Here is a 13432-nt window from a genome sequence, read left to right on the forward strand (position 1 = left end):
AAGTGCTTAGGAAGCGAGATAGTCTTTTTCAGTTATAAGTTAGTGCAGGGGTCTTCAACGTTTTCAGGCCAAGGACCCCCTAGCTGAGAGAGAGATGAAGCAGGGACCACCCCTCAATATCGTATATTAAAAAGTTTCAGATTCAACTTTTTTTCTTTACGTGGTCTGCTCTTTTTTTCCCTCTACACCTATACCTCTTTGCCGAAAATAGCCGATCTACAAGCTCCACAACGCCTCGCAGCGCGAGGCGTTGTGAGCTTGTAGATCTGCTATTTTTGGCCAAAGTTCTCCTCAGAAAAGGGATGCTAGGGTTCAAGTGGTTAATGTAAAAAAAAAAAATACTACCACACAAAGATTTGGCGGACCCCCTGTAGTAACTCTGAGGACCCCCTAGGGGTCCCGGACCACCTGTTGAAGACCCCTGAGTTAGTGGATGGAGCTGCACATCTTCAGATAATGATATCTTGGGTTCTGAACATTTTTTTCCCCCCAAAAAAAGAAGAAAAAAATGTAATCTTAATTTTTATTTTTTTTAAACTCTGGATTTTTCGTTCTGACACTGAAGGCATTCAGAAACACTCGGGATATCTGGTTGTGTGGCACTGAGAGAGTTAAAGAGGGTTGGACTCAGACATGTATGTCCTTTTTTGAAGTTAACAAAACGTGGAAACAATTTGCTTTTGTTTATTTGGTTCTCTGTCTGTCTGTCTATCTGTCTGTCTGTCTGTCTGTCTGTCTGTCTGTCTGTCTGTCTGTCTGTCTGTCTGTCTCTCTCTCTCTCTCTCTCTCTCTGTCTCTCCCCCCTCCAGGCTGAAGCAGAGAAGCTCCAGCGTCTTAAGGAGAGAGTAGAGAGTCAGGAAGCCAAGCTGAAGAAGATCAGAGCCATGAGAGGCCAGGTGGACTACAGCAAACTGATCAATGGAAACCTCTGTAAGAACACACACACACACACACACACACACACACACACACACACACACACACACACACACACACACACACACACACACACACACACACACACACACACTCAACACCTGGATGACTAATACCAACATAGTCACGAGGAACCTGCCCTTACCTGACCATCAGTTGCAGGTTGAAGAGGCCGACAGCCAGGGACGTGCACAGATAGACTCTAGGTGGCGCTACAGCGCCTGCCCTTTGCCCCCTTGACCAAAAGTGCCCTTTTGAAAAAAAGAAGAAAAAAAGTTTTGTTTTTTTCAGTTTACAGCAGGGGTCTTCAACAGGGGGTCCGGGACCCCTAGGGGGTCCTCAGAGTTACTACAGGGGGTCCGCCAAATCTTTATGTGATATGATTTTTCTTTTTACCATAACCACTCGAAACCTAGCATCCCTTTTCTGAGGAGAAGTTTAGCCAAAAATAGCAGATCTACAAGCTCACAACGCCTCGCGCTGCGAGGCATTGTGAGCTTGTAGTTCGGCTATTTTTGGCAAAGAGGTATAGGTGTAGAGGGAAAAAAGAGCAGACCAAGTAAACAAAAAAAAGTATAATTTACTTGAGCACCTGCCCCTCAAAATGTCTGTGCACGCCACTGCCGACAGCAGTGCCATCGCCATGGGATGAGGGGGCGGCCACATTCACCCTATAGAAGCGGGCAGACGTGCAGGAAGAAGCCCACGCTGCTGCAGCACATATGTCAGCCAGTGGGACACCCTTCAATGCAGCCCAGGAGGTGGACACGCTCCTGGTCGAATGACATCTCACAGGAGGAACAGGCAAACCCTTGCGTTCGTAGGCCTGCAGAATGGCATCAACAATCCAGTGAGAGAGTGGTTGTTTGGACGGAGCACACCCTTTCCTGTGCCCTCCATAACAGAGAAACAGTGCGTCCGACTTCCGGAACACAGAAGTCACGTCCACATACTGCCTCAGTACCGGATGGGGCACAGCAACCCACCGTCAGGATGCCATCCCTCTGCCCCTGGCTGTGGGGCATAAGCCGTCAATCCGACAGGCTGGTTGATATGGAAGGCTGACAGCCTCTTTGGAAGGAAAGGAGGGGTTGGGCCACATAGTAACCCCAGACCCATACCAAGTCCACCTCAAACAGTCCCTAGCGACAGACAGGGCCTGGAGTTCCCCCACTCGCTTGGCAGATGTAATGGCGAGGAGGAAGGCGGTTTTAACAGACAGCCACCTGAGATCAGCCCGCTCCAGCGGCTCGAACGGCGGAGAACACAGGGCTTCTAGGACCGTAGGCAAGTCCCACGAGGGCACCCGAGTGATATGCGGCGGGGGGGGGGGGCAATCTAAGAGCCCCCTTCAGAGAGCGACTCACCAAAGGATGAGATCCCACAGTACGACCGTCCACCAGCCCATGCTGAGCCCAAATGGCGGCAACATACACCCTCATTGTAGAGGCTGAGAGCCCCTTATCCAACAATGTCTGTAGATAGCGGAGCAGCATTGGTACTGAACACATGACTGGATCCACATGTTGGCCCTCACACCAACTACAGAACAATTTCTATCTGTTAGTTATCATATAGATCATATAGACAATCTACTCCCAATCTGATCACTCAACTTCCTCCACTCTGTAACAGCTAAGACACACTGTCTGTCTGTCTGTCTGTCTATCTGTCTGTCTGTCTGTCTGTCTGTCTCTCTGTCTCTCTGTCTCTCTGTCTCTCTGTCTCTCTGTCTCTCTGTCTCTCTGTCTCCCTCTAGCTGCAGAGATAGATCATGTCAGTTCCTTGTTTCAGGAGAAACAGGCTGAGCTTCAGTCAGCTGTGATTAGAGTGGACCAGGTAATACACACACACACACACACACACGCACGCACGCACACACTAAACACACTAAACAGGTTAGAGTTAGTGGCAGGCAAGTGACATGGTCAAAATAGTACTTCAGCAGTTATGTGTTTTTGACTCCTCCCACAGCTGACTCAGCAGTTATGTGTTTTTGACTCCTCCCACAGCTGACTCAGCAGTTATGTGTTTTTGACTCCTCCCACAGCTGACTCAGCAGTTATGTGTTTTTGACTCCTCCCACAGCTGACTCAGCAGTTATGTGTTTTTGACTCCTCCCACAGCTGACTCAGCAGTTATGTGTTTTTGACTCCTCCCACAGCTGACTCAGCAGTTAGATGATTTGAGGCGGGGCCGTCTGCAGATGCAGCCACAGCAGACCACGCCCGGCGGACAGGAGGGGGTGGAGCTACCGCTGGGCATGTCAGGTCCTGCAGCTCTAGAGCTGAGAAAACTGTACCAGGAACTGCAGGTACACACACACACACACACACACACACACACACACACACACACACACACACACACACACACACACACACACACACACACACACAGACACACACACACACACAGACACAGACACAGACACACACACACACACACACACACACACACACACACACACACACACACACACACACTTGCTGTGCTGTGTATGAAATGTTCAAAGACCCGAGCACGATTCCAGCGCCCTAGGGATGTAACGTCTGTTACGCCTCACAGAGCATTCAGATATCTGAAGCTGTCGCTGACTGGAAATTACATTACATTACATTACATTATATTACAGTCATTACATAACAGTCATTACATTACATTACATTACATTACATTACAGTCATTACATTACATTACATTACATCACACTACATTACATTACATTACATTACATTACATTACAGTCATTACATTACATTACATTACATCACATCACATTACATTACATTACATTACATTACATTACATTACATTACATTACAGTACAGTCATTTAGCAGACGCTTTTTTCCAAAGAGACTTACAATAAGTGCATTCAACATAGGTAGACAAGGAAACGACTAATCACCAGCTTTCTCTTCTAAAACAAGCCCTAGCGCTAAGGTAAAAGTGACATATATCAGCTATCTACTTTCTTAAACAGAAAATCAAATGAGCAAGAGCTAAAACAAACAATAAGTGTATAAAATAAACACGATCCAGGGGGGGGGGGGGGGGGGTTCGCACAACAACGGCTGATAAGTCTATTGAGAATTACCGAGCCATTCCGGGTGGAAAACGGAACGCTCGTCCCAAAACACACTTCCCCATTTTTTTCCGCGGACCGAGGCCGCCGGTTTAGACGCAGGGCAGGGTGTTTCAGGACGACGGTTCTTCTTCTAATACATTTCTGAATGGAGAGGTGCTCGTCTCTGTGCAATGGAGAACCGCTTTGACGGTGAAACTGGTTTTCTAATGGCCACTCATTAACACATTGGCTGTGGCAGAATTATTTATTTATTTTCTACAGTAGACTGCCTTCGCAGATCTGCGTCCATGGCAGCCAAGGTGTTAACAATTCGGCCGAATGCAAATGAGCCCCATTTGAAAACAAAGGCGACTTAAAGGGGGAGGAGATAACGTTGTTATGTTGATTTTTTTTTATTTTTTTTCCCTGGGGGAGCAGGGTTTTAGAGACCGGGCCATGGCCTTGTTGGCCCCAACTGTCTGTCTGTCTGTCTGTCTGTCTGTCTGTCTGTCTGTCTGTCTGTCTGTCTGTCTGTCTCTCTGTGTCTCTAGGAGAGGAATCATCATAACTTGTCTCTCTGTCTCCCTCTATAGGAGAGGAATGGTCATAACGTGGAGCAGAGCAGTAAACTGTCTCAGAACAAGGACTTGTTGAACAAGAGGAACGTCCAGGTCACTGTGATGGACAAACGTATAGGAGACCTGAGAGACAGACTGAGCAAGAAGAGAGCTGAGGCACGCACACACACACACACACACACACACACACACACACACACACACACACACACACACACACACACACACACACACACACACACACACACAACCTGAGAGACAGACTGAGCAAGAAGAGAGCTGAGGCACAGTGGCCCTCATTTATCAACGGAGCGTATAAACCGGTGCATATTTTTCCATATATTCGGCCGTACACCAACGTCGAAGTCACATTTATCAACGCATCCTACACAGCTGATCCCAGCGTACATTTGGTCCCAGCCTTGATAAATCTGACGTCTGAAAACGAGCGTCATTTAAATAACACGCCCTTAAATATTCTCGAAACGCCCCGATTTTACGACATGAAGAACCAGAATACGACCAAAGAAAGAGCTTAGCCGGCTCGCCTCGCCTCGCTGCCTGTCAAGTCACATAAACACACCCCACACGCACACACACACACACACACACACAGGCACGCACGCACACATGCACACGCCCCCCTCTCTCTCTCGCTCTCTCACACACACACATGCGCCCAACTGCGTCTTTCATAATCCGTTACGGTGCAATCTTTGTCAGTCAGTAGGCTTGTAGCCTACATGAATGACATATTATGATAGGCCTACCAATCACATCGCCATGAATGGAATACGTTTGTATATTTATTTACCCCATACCGAGCAGTGCACGTTCGATAGTTACACTAAAGCAGTCATCTTGGCTATATTCCCCATGAGACTCGGGCGGTCTGCAGACTGCAGTGATCCCGTGCCGCCACCCACGTTATAAGAGATTGGAGCGTCAGGTTTATATCCTTAACCCAGCCAGGTTGTAGCCTATATAACTCTCTATGACATAACTCCATACCATAGGACAAGCTACTGTAAGTTTGTAGACCTCACTGTCCCGACCGCGCGACTCCCGACGCAAAAGCGCTCGTTATTTTGAAAATAGCAGATCTACAAGCTCACAACGCGTCGCGATGTGATGCGACACTGGCTTGTGAGCTTGTAGATTTGCTATTTTCAATACAGCCACATCTACGATCTTATCTGAATGACTGTTAAAGCAGTTTGTTTAAATTAATTTATAATGTTATATTTTCACAGGGATTATTTATTAGTGTAGATATACATTTTGGAGTGGATATATGTGTCTAGATGCCTGTCAGACAGTCAGACAATGGTGCTCCGCAGGTCTAGAATGGAATAAACGGACGCAGCCAACGTCAACAACTGGTCTCGACCAGACGTGAGATCTCAGCGTAAAGTAGGATGAAGCCCACGTCAGGGTATATTGATAAATGCCGAAAGGTGCGGTGATCACGCCGTACGCTCATTATTCGGGCTGCACCGCGTTGATAAATGAGGGCCTGTGTGTGTGTGTGTGTGTGTGTGTGTGTGTGTGTGTGTGTGTGTGTGTGTGTGTGTGTGTGTGTGTGTGTGTGTGTGTGTGTGTGTGTGTGTGTGTGTGTGTGTGTGTGTGTGAATGTGTGTGTGAATGGGTGAATGTAATACACAATCTATGTAAAGCACTTTGTACAGATGTGCCATTTCAAAACTTCAAATGTCCTGCCATCGCCAAGACAGTACATTTTCAGGGGATTCCCAGGGCAATAAGAGGGACAAAGAAGGGCATTTAAAATGCTGAATTATTTTGATGATCACTGCTTTTATGATGCTAATTAATTTGAGCACCTGGTCAAGGACCTCTTCAAATCACCTTTCGCCTCATAATGAGTCTGACACCTTCTTCAACGCACATTCTTTTGTTCTCATGTATATGGATGTCTGTTGAAGGGAAAAACGGGGGTGTGTAGTGACAACTTCTTTTCAGGGCCAAAACAGTGCCTTTTTAAGGGCAGAACAGGGAGGAAAAAAATGCATTTTCAGGGCACTTTCAGGGAAAGAACAGTAACGTGTGAAGTTTTGAAGTGGCACATCTGTATATAAATGCACCATTTACCATTTATTTACCATTTCTGTGTCTCCATGCAGCTGAGTCGTATGAATGGAGGAAGCCCCTCCCCCTCCCCACAGCCCCCGCCCCTCCCCCCCCACCCCAGCGGGGGCGTGTCCGGCCGCGTGGCCGCGGTGTGTCCTTACATCCAACTTCCTGCAGGGGGCAGCAGAACCCTCCCCATAGACCCTCCATGTAAAACCATCAGCACCGCTATGACTCACTCCAGGTCAAACTCAGGTCAGTGATGACTCATTATTATAGACTTATAGTTATTATTATAAAATATATGTTTATTTTGCCTCCAGTGGCTCCCACTGAGTTCTAATTTCCTGTCCTTCTATTTCCTCTTCCTGTCTGTTACTTCCTCTTCTCCTCCCCTTACGTGTCATTGGTGGTGGTGATGTCACTTCCTGTTTATTACTGTTGTGATTGTGAATGTTTGTGATGCCACGTGTGATGACATCGTTGTGATGTCACGTGTGATGACATCGTTGTGATGCCACGTGTGATGACATCGTTGTGATGCCACGTGTGATGACATCGTTGTGATGTCACGTGTGGTCACGTGTGATGACATCGTTGTGATGTCACGTGTGATGACATCGTTGTGATGTCACGTGTGATGACATCGTTGTGATGTCACGTGTGATGACATTGTTGTGATGTCACGCTTGTTGTTCTTTTTGTGATGTCGTATTTTGGTCGCTGATGTCGTGGTTTCTGATTGGCTGCCGGCGTCATTGTGGGTGTGGCCTCTGCAGAGGTGGAGGGTTGTGTCAGGAAGCCTCCCAGCCAATGGAAAGTGTCAGATTTAGACATCATCCTGACAGAGACCAATGAGAAGAGACCTAAAAAAACCTGTGAGTCTGTAGGAGGCGCTAGAGAGACTAGTTAGTAGTTCATCTCATAACACTATAGGGGGCGCTAGAGAGACTAGTTAGTATTTAATCTCATAACACTATAGGAGGCGCTAGAGAAACTAGTTAGTATTTAATCTCATAACACTATAGGGGGCGCTAGAGAAACTAGTTAGTAGTTCATCTCATAACACTATAGGGGGCGCTAGAGAGACTAGTTAGTAGTTCATCTCATAACACTATAGGGGGCGCTAGAGACACAGTCTAACCTTGTGGTGAGACAGCGCCGATACTCGAGGTCTGTTAGAACGATGAACTGCAGCTCTCAATGCTCTGTAATGTCTATGTAATCTCTGGTTAAACACTAGAGAAAGAGCCTCCTATATAACAGGAGGTGTAGTTGTAGACTCTATATAACATTCAGGAGGTGTAGTTGTAGACTCTATATAACATTCAGGAGGTGTAGTTCAGACTCTATATAACATTCAGGAGGTGTAGTTCAGACTCTATATAACATTCAGGAGGTGTAGTTCAGACTCTATATAACATTCAGGAGGTGTAGTTCAGACTCTATATAACATTCAGGAGGTGTAGTTCAGACTCTATATAACATTCAGGAGGTGTAGTTCAGACTCTATATAACATTCAGGAGGTGTAGTTCAGACTCTATATAACAGGAGGTGTAGTTGTAGACTCTATATAACAGGAGGTGTAGTTCAGACTCTATATAACATTCAGGAGGTGTAGTTCAGACTCTATATAACATTCAGGAGGAGTAGTTCAGACTCTATAACATTCAGGAGGTGTAGTTCAGACTCTATATAACATTCAGGAGGTGTAGTTCAGACTCTATATAACATTCAGGAGGTGTAGTTCAGACTCTATATAACATTCAGGAGGTGTAGTTGTAGACTCTATATAACAGGAGGTGTAGTTCAGACTCTATATAACAGGAGGTGTAGTTGTAGACTCTATATAACAGGAGGTGTAGTTCAGACTCTATATAACAGGAGGTGTAGTTGTAGACTCTATATAACAGGAGGTGTAGTTGTAGACTCTATATAACAGGTGTAGTTGTAGACTCTATATAACAGGAGGTGTAGTTCAGACTCTATATAACATTCAGGAGGTGTAGTTGTAGACTCTATATAACAGGAGGTGTAGTTGTAGACTCTATATAACAGGAGGTGTAGTTCAGACTCTATATAACAGGAGGTGAAGTTCAGACTCTATATAACAGGAGGTGTAGTTCAGACTCTATATAACAGGAGGTGTAGTTCAGACTCTATATAACAGGAGGTGTAGTTCAGACTCTATATAACAGGAGGTGTAGTTCAGACTCTATATAACAGGAGGTGTAGTTGTAGACTCTATATAACAGGAGGTGTAGTTCAGACTCTATATAACAGGAGGTGTAGTTCAGACTCTATATAACAGGAGGTGTAGTTGTAGACTCTATATAACAGGAGGTGTAGTTCAGACTCTATATAACAGGAGGTGTAGTTCAGACTCTATATAACAGGAGGTGTAGTTGTAGACTCTATATAACAGGAGGTGTAGTTCAGACTCTATATAACAGGAGGTGTAGTTCAGACTCTATATAACAGGAGGTGTAGTTCAGACTCTATATAACAGGAGGTGTAGTTGTAGACTCTATATAACAGGAGGTGTAGTTCAGACTCTATATAACAGGAGGTGTAGTTCAGACTCTATATAACAGGAGGTGTAGTTCAGACTCTATATAACAGGAGGTGTAGTTCTAGACTCTATATAACAGGAGGTGTAGTTCAGACTCTATATAACAGGAGGTGTAGTTCAGACTCTATATAACAGGAGGTGTAGTTGTAGACTCTATATAACAGGAGGTGTAGTTCAGACTCTATATAACAGGAGGTGTAGTTAAGACTCTATATAACAGGAGGTGTAGTTCAGACTCTATATAACAGGAGGTGTAGTTGTAGACTCTATATAACAGGAGGTGTAGTTCAGACTCTATATAACAGGAGGTGTAGTTCAGACTCTATATAACAGGAGGTGTAGTTCTAGACTCTATATAACAGGAGGTGTAGTTCAGACTCTATATAACAAGAGGTGTAGTTTAGACTCTATATAACAGGAGGTGTAGTTGTAGACTCTATATAACAGGAGGTGTAGTTCAGACTCTATATAACAGGAGGTGTAGTTCAGACTCTATATAACAGGAGGTGTAGTTCAGACTCTATATAACAGGAGGTGTAGTTGTAGACTCTATATAACAGGAGGTGTAGTTCAGACTCTATATAACAGGAGGTGTAGTTGTAGACTCTATATAACAGGAGGTGTAGTTGTAGACTCTATATAACAGGAGGTGTAGTTGTAGACTCTATATAACAGGAGGTGTAGTTGTAGACTCTATATAACAGGAGGTGTAGTTGTAGACTCTATATAACAGGAGGTGTAGTTCAGACTCTATATAACAGGAGGTGTAGTTGTAGACTCTATATAACAGGAGGTGTAGTTCTAGACTCTATATAACAGGAGGTGTAGTTCAGACTCTATATAACAGGAGGTGTAGTTGTAGACTCTATATAACAGGAGGTGTAGTTGTAGACTCTATATAACAGGAGGTGTAGTTGTAGACTCTATATAACAGGAGGTGTAGTTGTAGACTCTATATAACAGGAGGTGTAGTTCAGACTCTATATAACAGGAGGTGTAGTTGTAGACTCTATATAACAGGAGGTGTAGTTCTAGACTCTATATAACAGGAGGTGTAGTTCAGACTCTATATAACAAGAGGTGTAGTTGTAGACTATATATAACAGGAGGTGTAGTTGTAGACTCTATATAACAGGAGGTGTAGTTCAGACTCTATATAACAGGAGGTGTAGTTGTAGACTCTATATAACAGGAGGTGTAGTTGTAGACTCTATATAACAGGAGGTGTAGTTCAGACTCTATATAACAGGAGGTGTAGTTGTAGACTCTATATAACAAGAGGTGTAGTTGTAGACTCTATATAACAGGAGGTGTAGTTCAGACTCTATATAACAGGAGGTGTAGTTGTAGACTCTATATAACAGGAGGTGTAGTTGTAGACTCTATATAACAGGAGGTGTAGTTGTAGACTCTATATAACAAGAGGTGTAGTTGTAGACTCTATATAACAGGAGGTGTAGTTCAGACTCTATATAACAGGAGGTGTAGTTGTAGACTCTATATAACAGGAGGTGTAGTTGTAGACTCTATATAACAGGAGGTGTAGTTGTAGACTCTATATAACAAGAGGTGTAGTTGTAGACTCTATATAACAGGAGGTGTAGTTCAGACTCTATATAACAGGAGGTGTAGTTGTAGACTCTATATAACAGGAGGTGTAGTTGTAGACTCTATATAACAGGAGGTGTAGTTGTAGACTCTATATAACAAGAGGTGTAGTTGTAGACTATATATAACAGGAGGTGTAGTTGTAGACTCTATATAACAGGAGGTGTAGTTCAGACTCTATATAACAGGAGGTGTAGTTGTAGACTCTATATAACAAGAGGTGTAGTTCTAGACTCTATATAACATTCAGGAGGTGTAGTTCAGACTCTATATAACATTCAGGAGGTGTAGTTGTAGACTCTATATAACAGGAGGTGTAGTTGTAGACTCTATATAACAAGAGGTGTAGTTCTAGACTCTATATAACATTCAGGAGGTGTAGTTCAGACTCTATATAACAGGAGGTGTAGTTCTAGACTCTATATAACAGGAGGTGTAGTTCAGACTCTATATAACAGGAGGTGTAGTTCAGACTCTATATAACAGGAGGTGTAGTTCTAGACTCTATATAACAGGAGGTGTAGTTCTAGACTCTATATAACAGGAGGTGTAGTTCAGACTCTATATAACAGGAGGTGTAGTTCAGACTCTATATAACAGGAGGTGTAGTTGTAGACTCTATATAACATTCAGGAGGTGTAGTTCAGACTCTATATAACAGGAGGTGTAGTTCAGACTCTATATAACAGGAGGTGTAGTTGTAGACTCTATATAACAGGAGGTGTAGTTCAGACTCTATATAACAGGAGGTGTAGTTGTAGACTCTATATAACAGGAGGTGTAGTTCAGACTCTATATAACAGGAGGTGTAGTTCAGACTCTATATAACAGGAGGTGTAGTTGTAGACTCTATATAACAGGAGGTGTAGTTGTAGACTCTATATAACAGGAGGTGTAGTTGTAGACTCTATATAACAGGAGGTGTAGTTGTAGACTCTATATAACAGGAGGTGTAGTTGTAGACTCTATATAACAGGAGGTGTAGTTGTAGACTCTATATAACAGGAGGTGTAGTTGTAGACTCTATATAACAGGAGGTGTAGTTCAGACTATATATAACAGGAGGTGTAGTTCAGACTCTATATAACAGGAGGTGTAGTTGTAGACTCTATATAACAGGAGGTGTAGTTCAGACTCTATATAACAGGAGGTGTAGTTGTAGACTCTATATAACAGGAGGTGTAGTTCAGACTCTATATAACAGGAGGTGTAGTTGTAGACTCTATATAACAGGAGGTGTAGTTGTAGACTCTATATAACAGGAGGTGTAGTTCAGACTCTATATAACAGGAGGTGTAGTTCAGACTCTATATAACAGGAGGTGTAGTTCAGACTCTATATAACAGGAGGTGTAGTTCAGACTCTATATAACAGGAGGTGTAGTTCAGACTCTATATAACAGGAGGTGTAGTTGTAGACTCTATATAACAGGAGGTGTAGTTCAGACTCTATATAACAGGAGGTGTAGTTCAGACTCTATATAACAGGAGGTGTAGTTCAGACTCTATATAACAGGAGGTGTAGTTGTAGACTCTATATAACAGGAGGTGTAGTTCAGACTATATATAACAGGAGGTGTAGTTGTAGACTCTATATAACAGGAGGTGTAGTTCAGACTATATATAACAGGAGGTGTAGTTCAGACTATATATAACAGGAGGTGTAGTTCAGACTCTATATAACAGGAGGTGTAGTTGTAGACTCTATATAACAGGAGGTGTAGTTCAGACTATATATAACAGGAGGTGTAGTTCAGACTCTATATAACAGGAGGTGTAGTTGTAGACTCTATATAACAGGAGGTGTAGTTGTAGACTCTATATAACAGGAGGTGTAGTTCAGACTCTATATAACAGGAGGTGTAGTTGTAGACTCTATATAACAGGAGGTGTAGTTCAGACTCTATATAACAGGAGGTGTAGTTGTAGACTCTATATAACAGGAGGTGTAGTTGTAGACTCTATATAACAGGAGGTGTAGTTGTAGACTCTATATAACAGGAGGTGTAGTTTAGACTCTATATAACAGGAGGTGTAGTTGTAGACTCTATATAACAGGAGGTGTAGTTCAGACTATATATAACAGGAGGTGTAGTTCAGACTCTATATAACAGGAGGTGTAGTTCAGACTCTATATAACAGGAGGTGTAGTTCAGACTCTATATAACAGGAGGTGTAGTTCAGACTCTATATAACAGGAGGTGTAGTTCAGACTCTATATAACAGGAGGTGTAGTTGTAGACTCTATATAACAGGAGGTGTAGTTCAGACTCTATATAACAGGAGGTGTAGTTCAGACTCTATATAACAGGAGGTGTAGTTCAGACTCTATATAACAGGAGGTGTAGTTGTAGACTCTATATAACAGGAGGTGTAGTTCAGACTATATATAACAGGAGGTGTAGTTGTAGACTCTATATAACAGGAGGTGTAGTTCAGACTATATATAACAGGAGGTGTAGTTCAGACTCTATATAACAGGAGGTGTAGTTGTAGACTCTATATAACAGGAGGTGTAGTTCAGACTATATATAACAGGAGGTGTAGTTCAGACTCTATATAACAGGAGGTGTAGTTGTAG

The 13432-nt window shown here is 43.4% G+C and overlaps 1 protein-coding gene across 1 annotated transcript in view; it reads left to right on the plus strand.

The window, feature by feature from the left end:
* The window catches only part of LOC311036179 (apoptosis-stimulating of p53 protein 1-like), a 96918-nt gene that overhangs the window by 51470 nt on the left and 32016 nt on the right, over positions 1-13432 (plus strand). The window contains exons 6-10 of the mRNA XM_084044711.1: positions 810-930; positions 2696-2775; positions 3101-3250; positions 4599-4739; positions 6725-6926. Of these exons, the coding sequence (XP_083900837.1) occupies positions 810-930; positions 2696-2775; positions 3101-3250; positions 4599-4739; positions 6725-6926 (694 nt within the window). The remainder of the gene's footprint in view (positions 1-809; positions 931-2695; positions 2776-3100; positions 3251-4598; positions 4740-6724; positions 6927-13432) is intronic.

Source organism: Gymnoscopelus microlampas, assembly GCF_963454915.1.
Source record: "Gymnoscopelus microlampas genome assembly, chromosome: 20".
NCBI classification, from domain to species: Eukaryota; Metazoa; Chordata; class Actinopteri; order Myctophiformes; family Myctophidae; genus Gymnoscopelus; species Gymnoscopelus microlampas.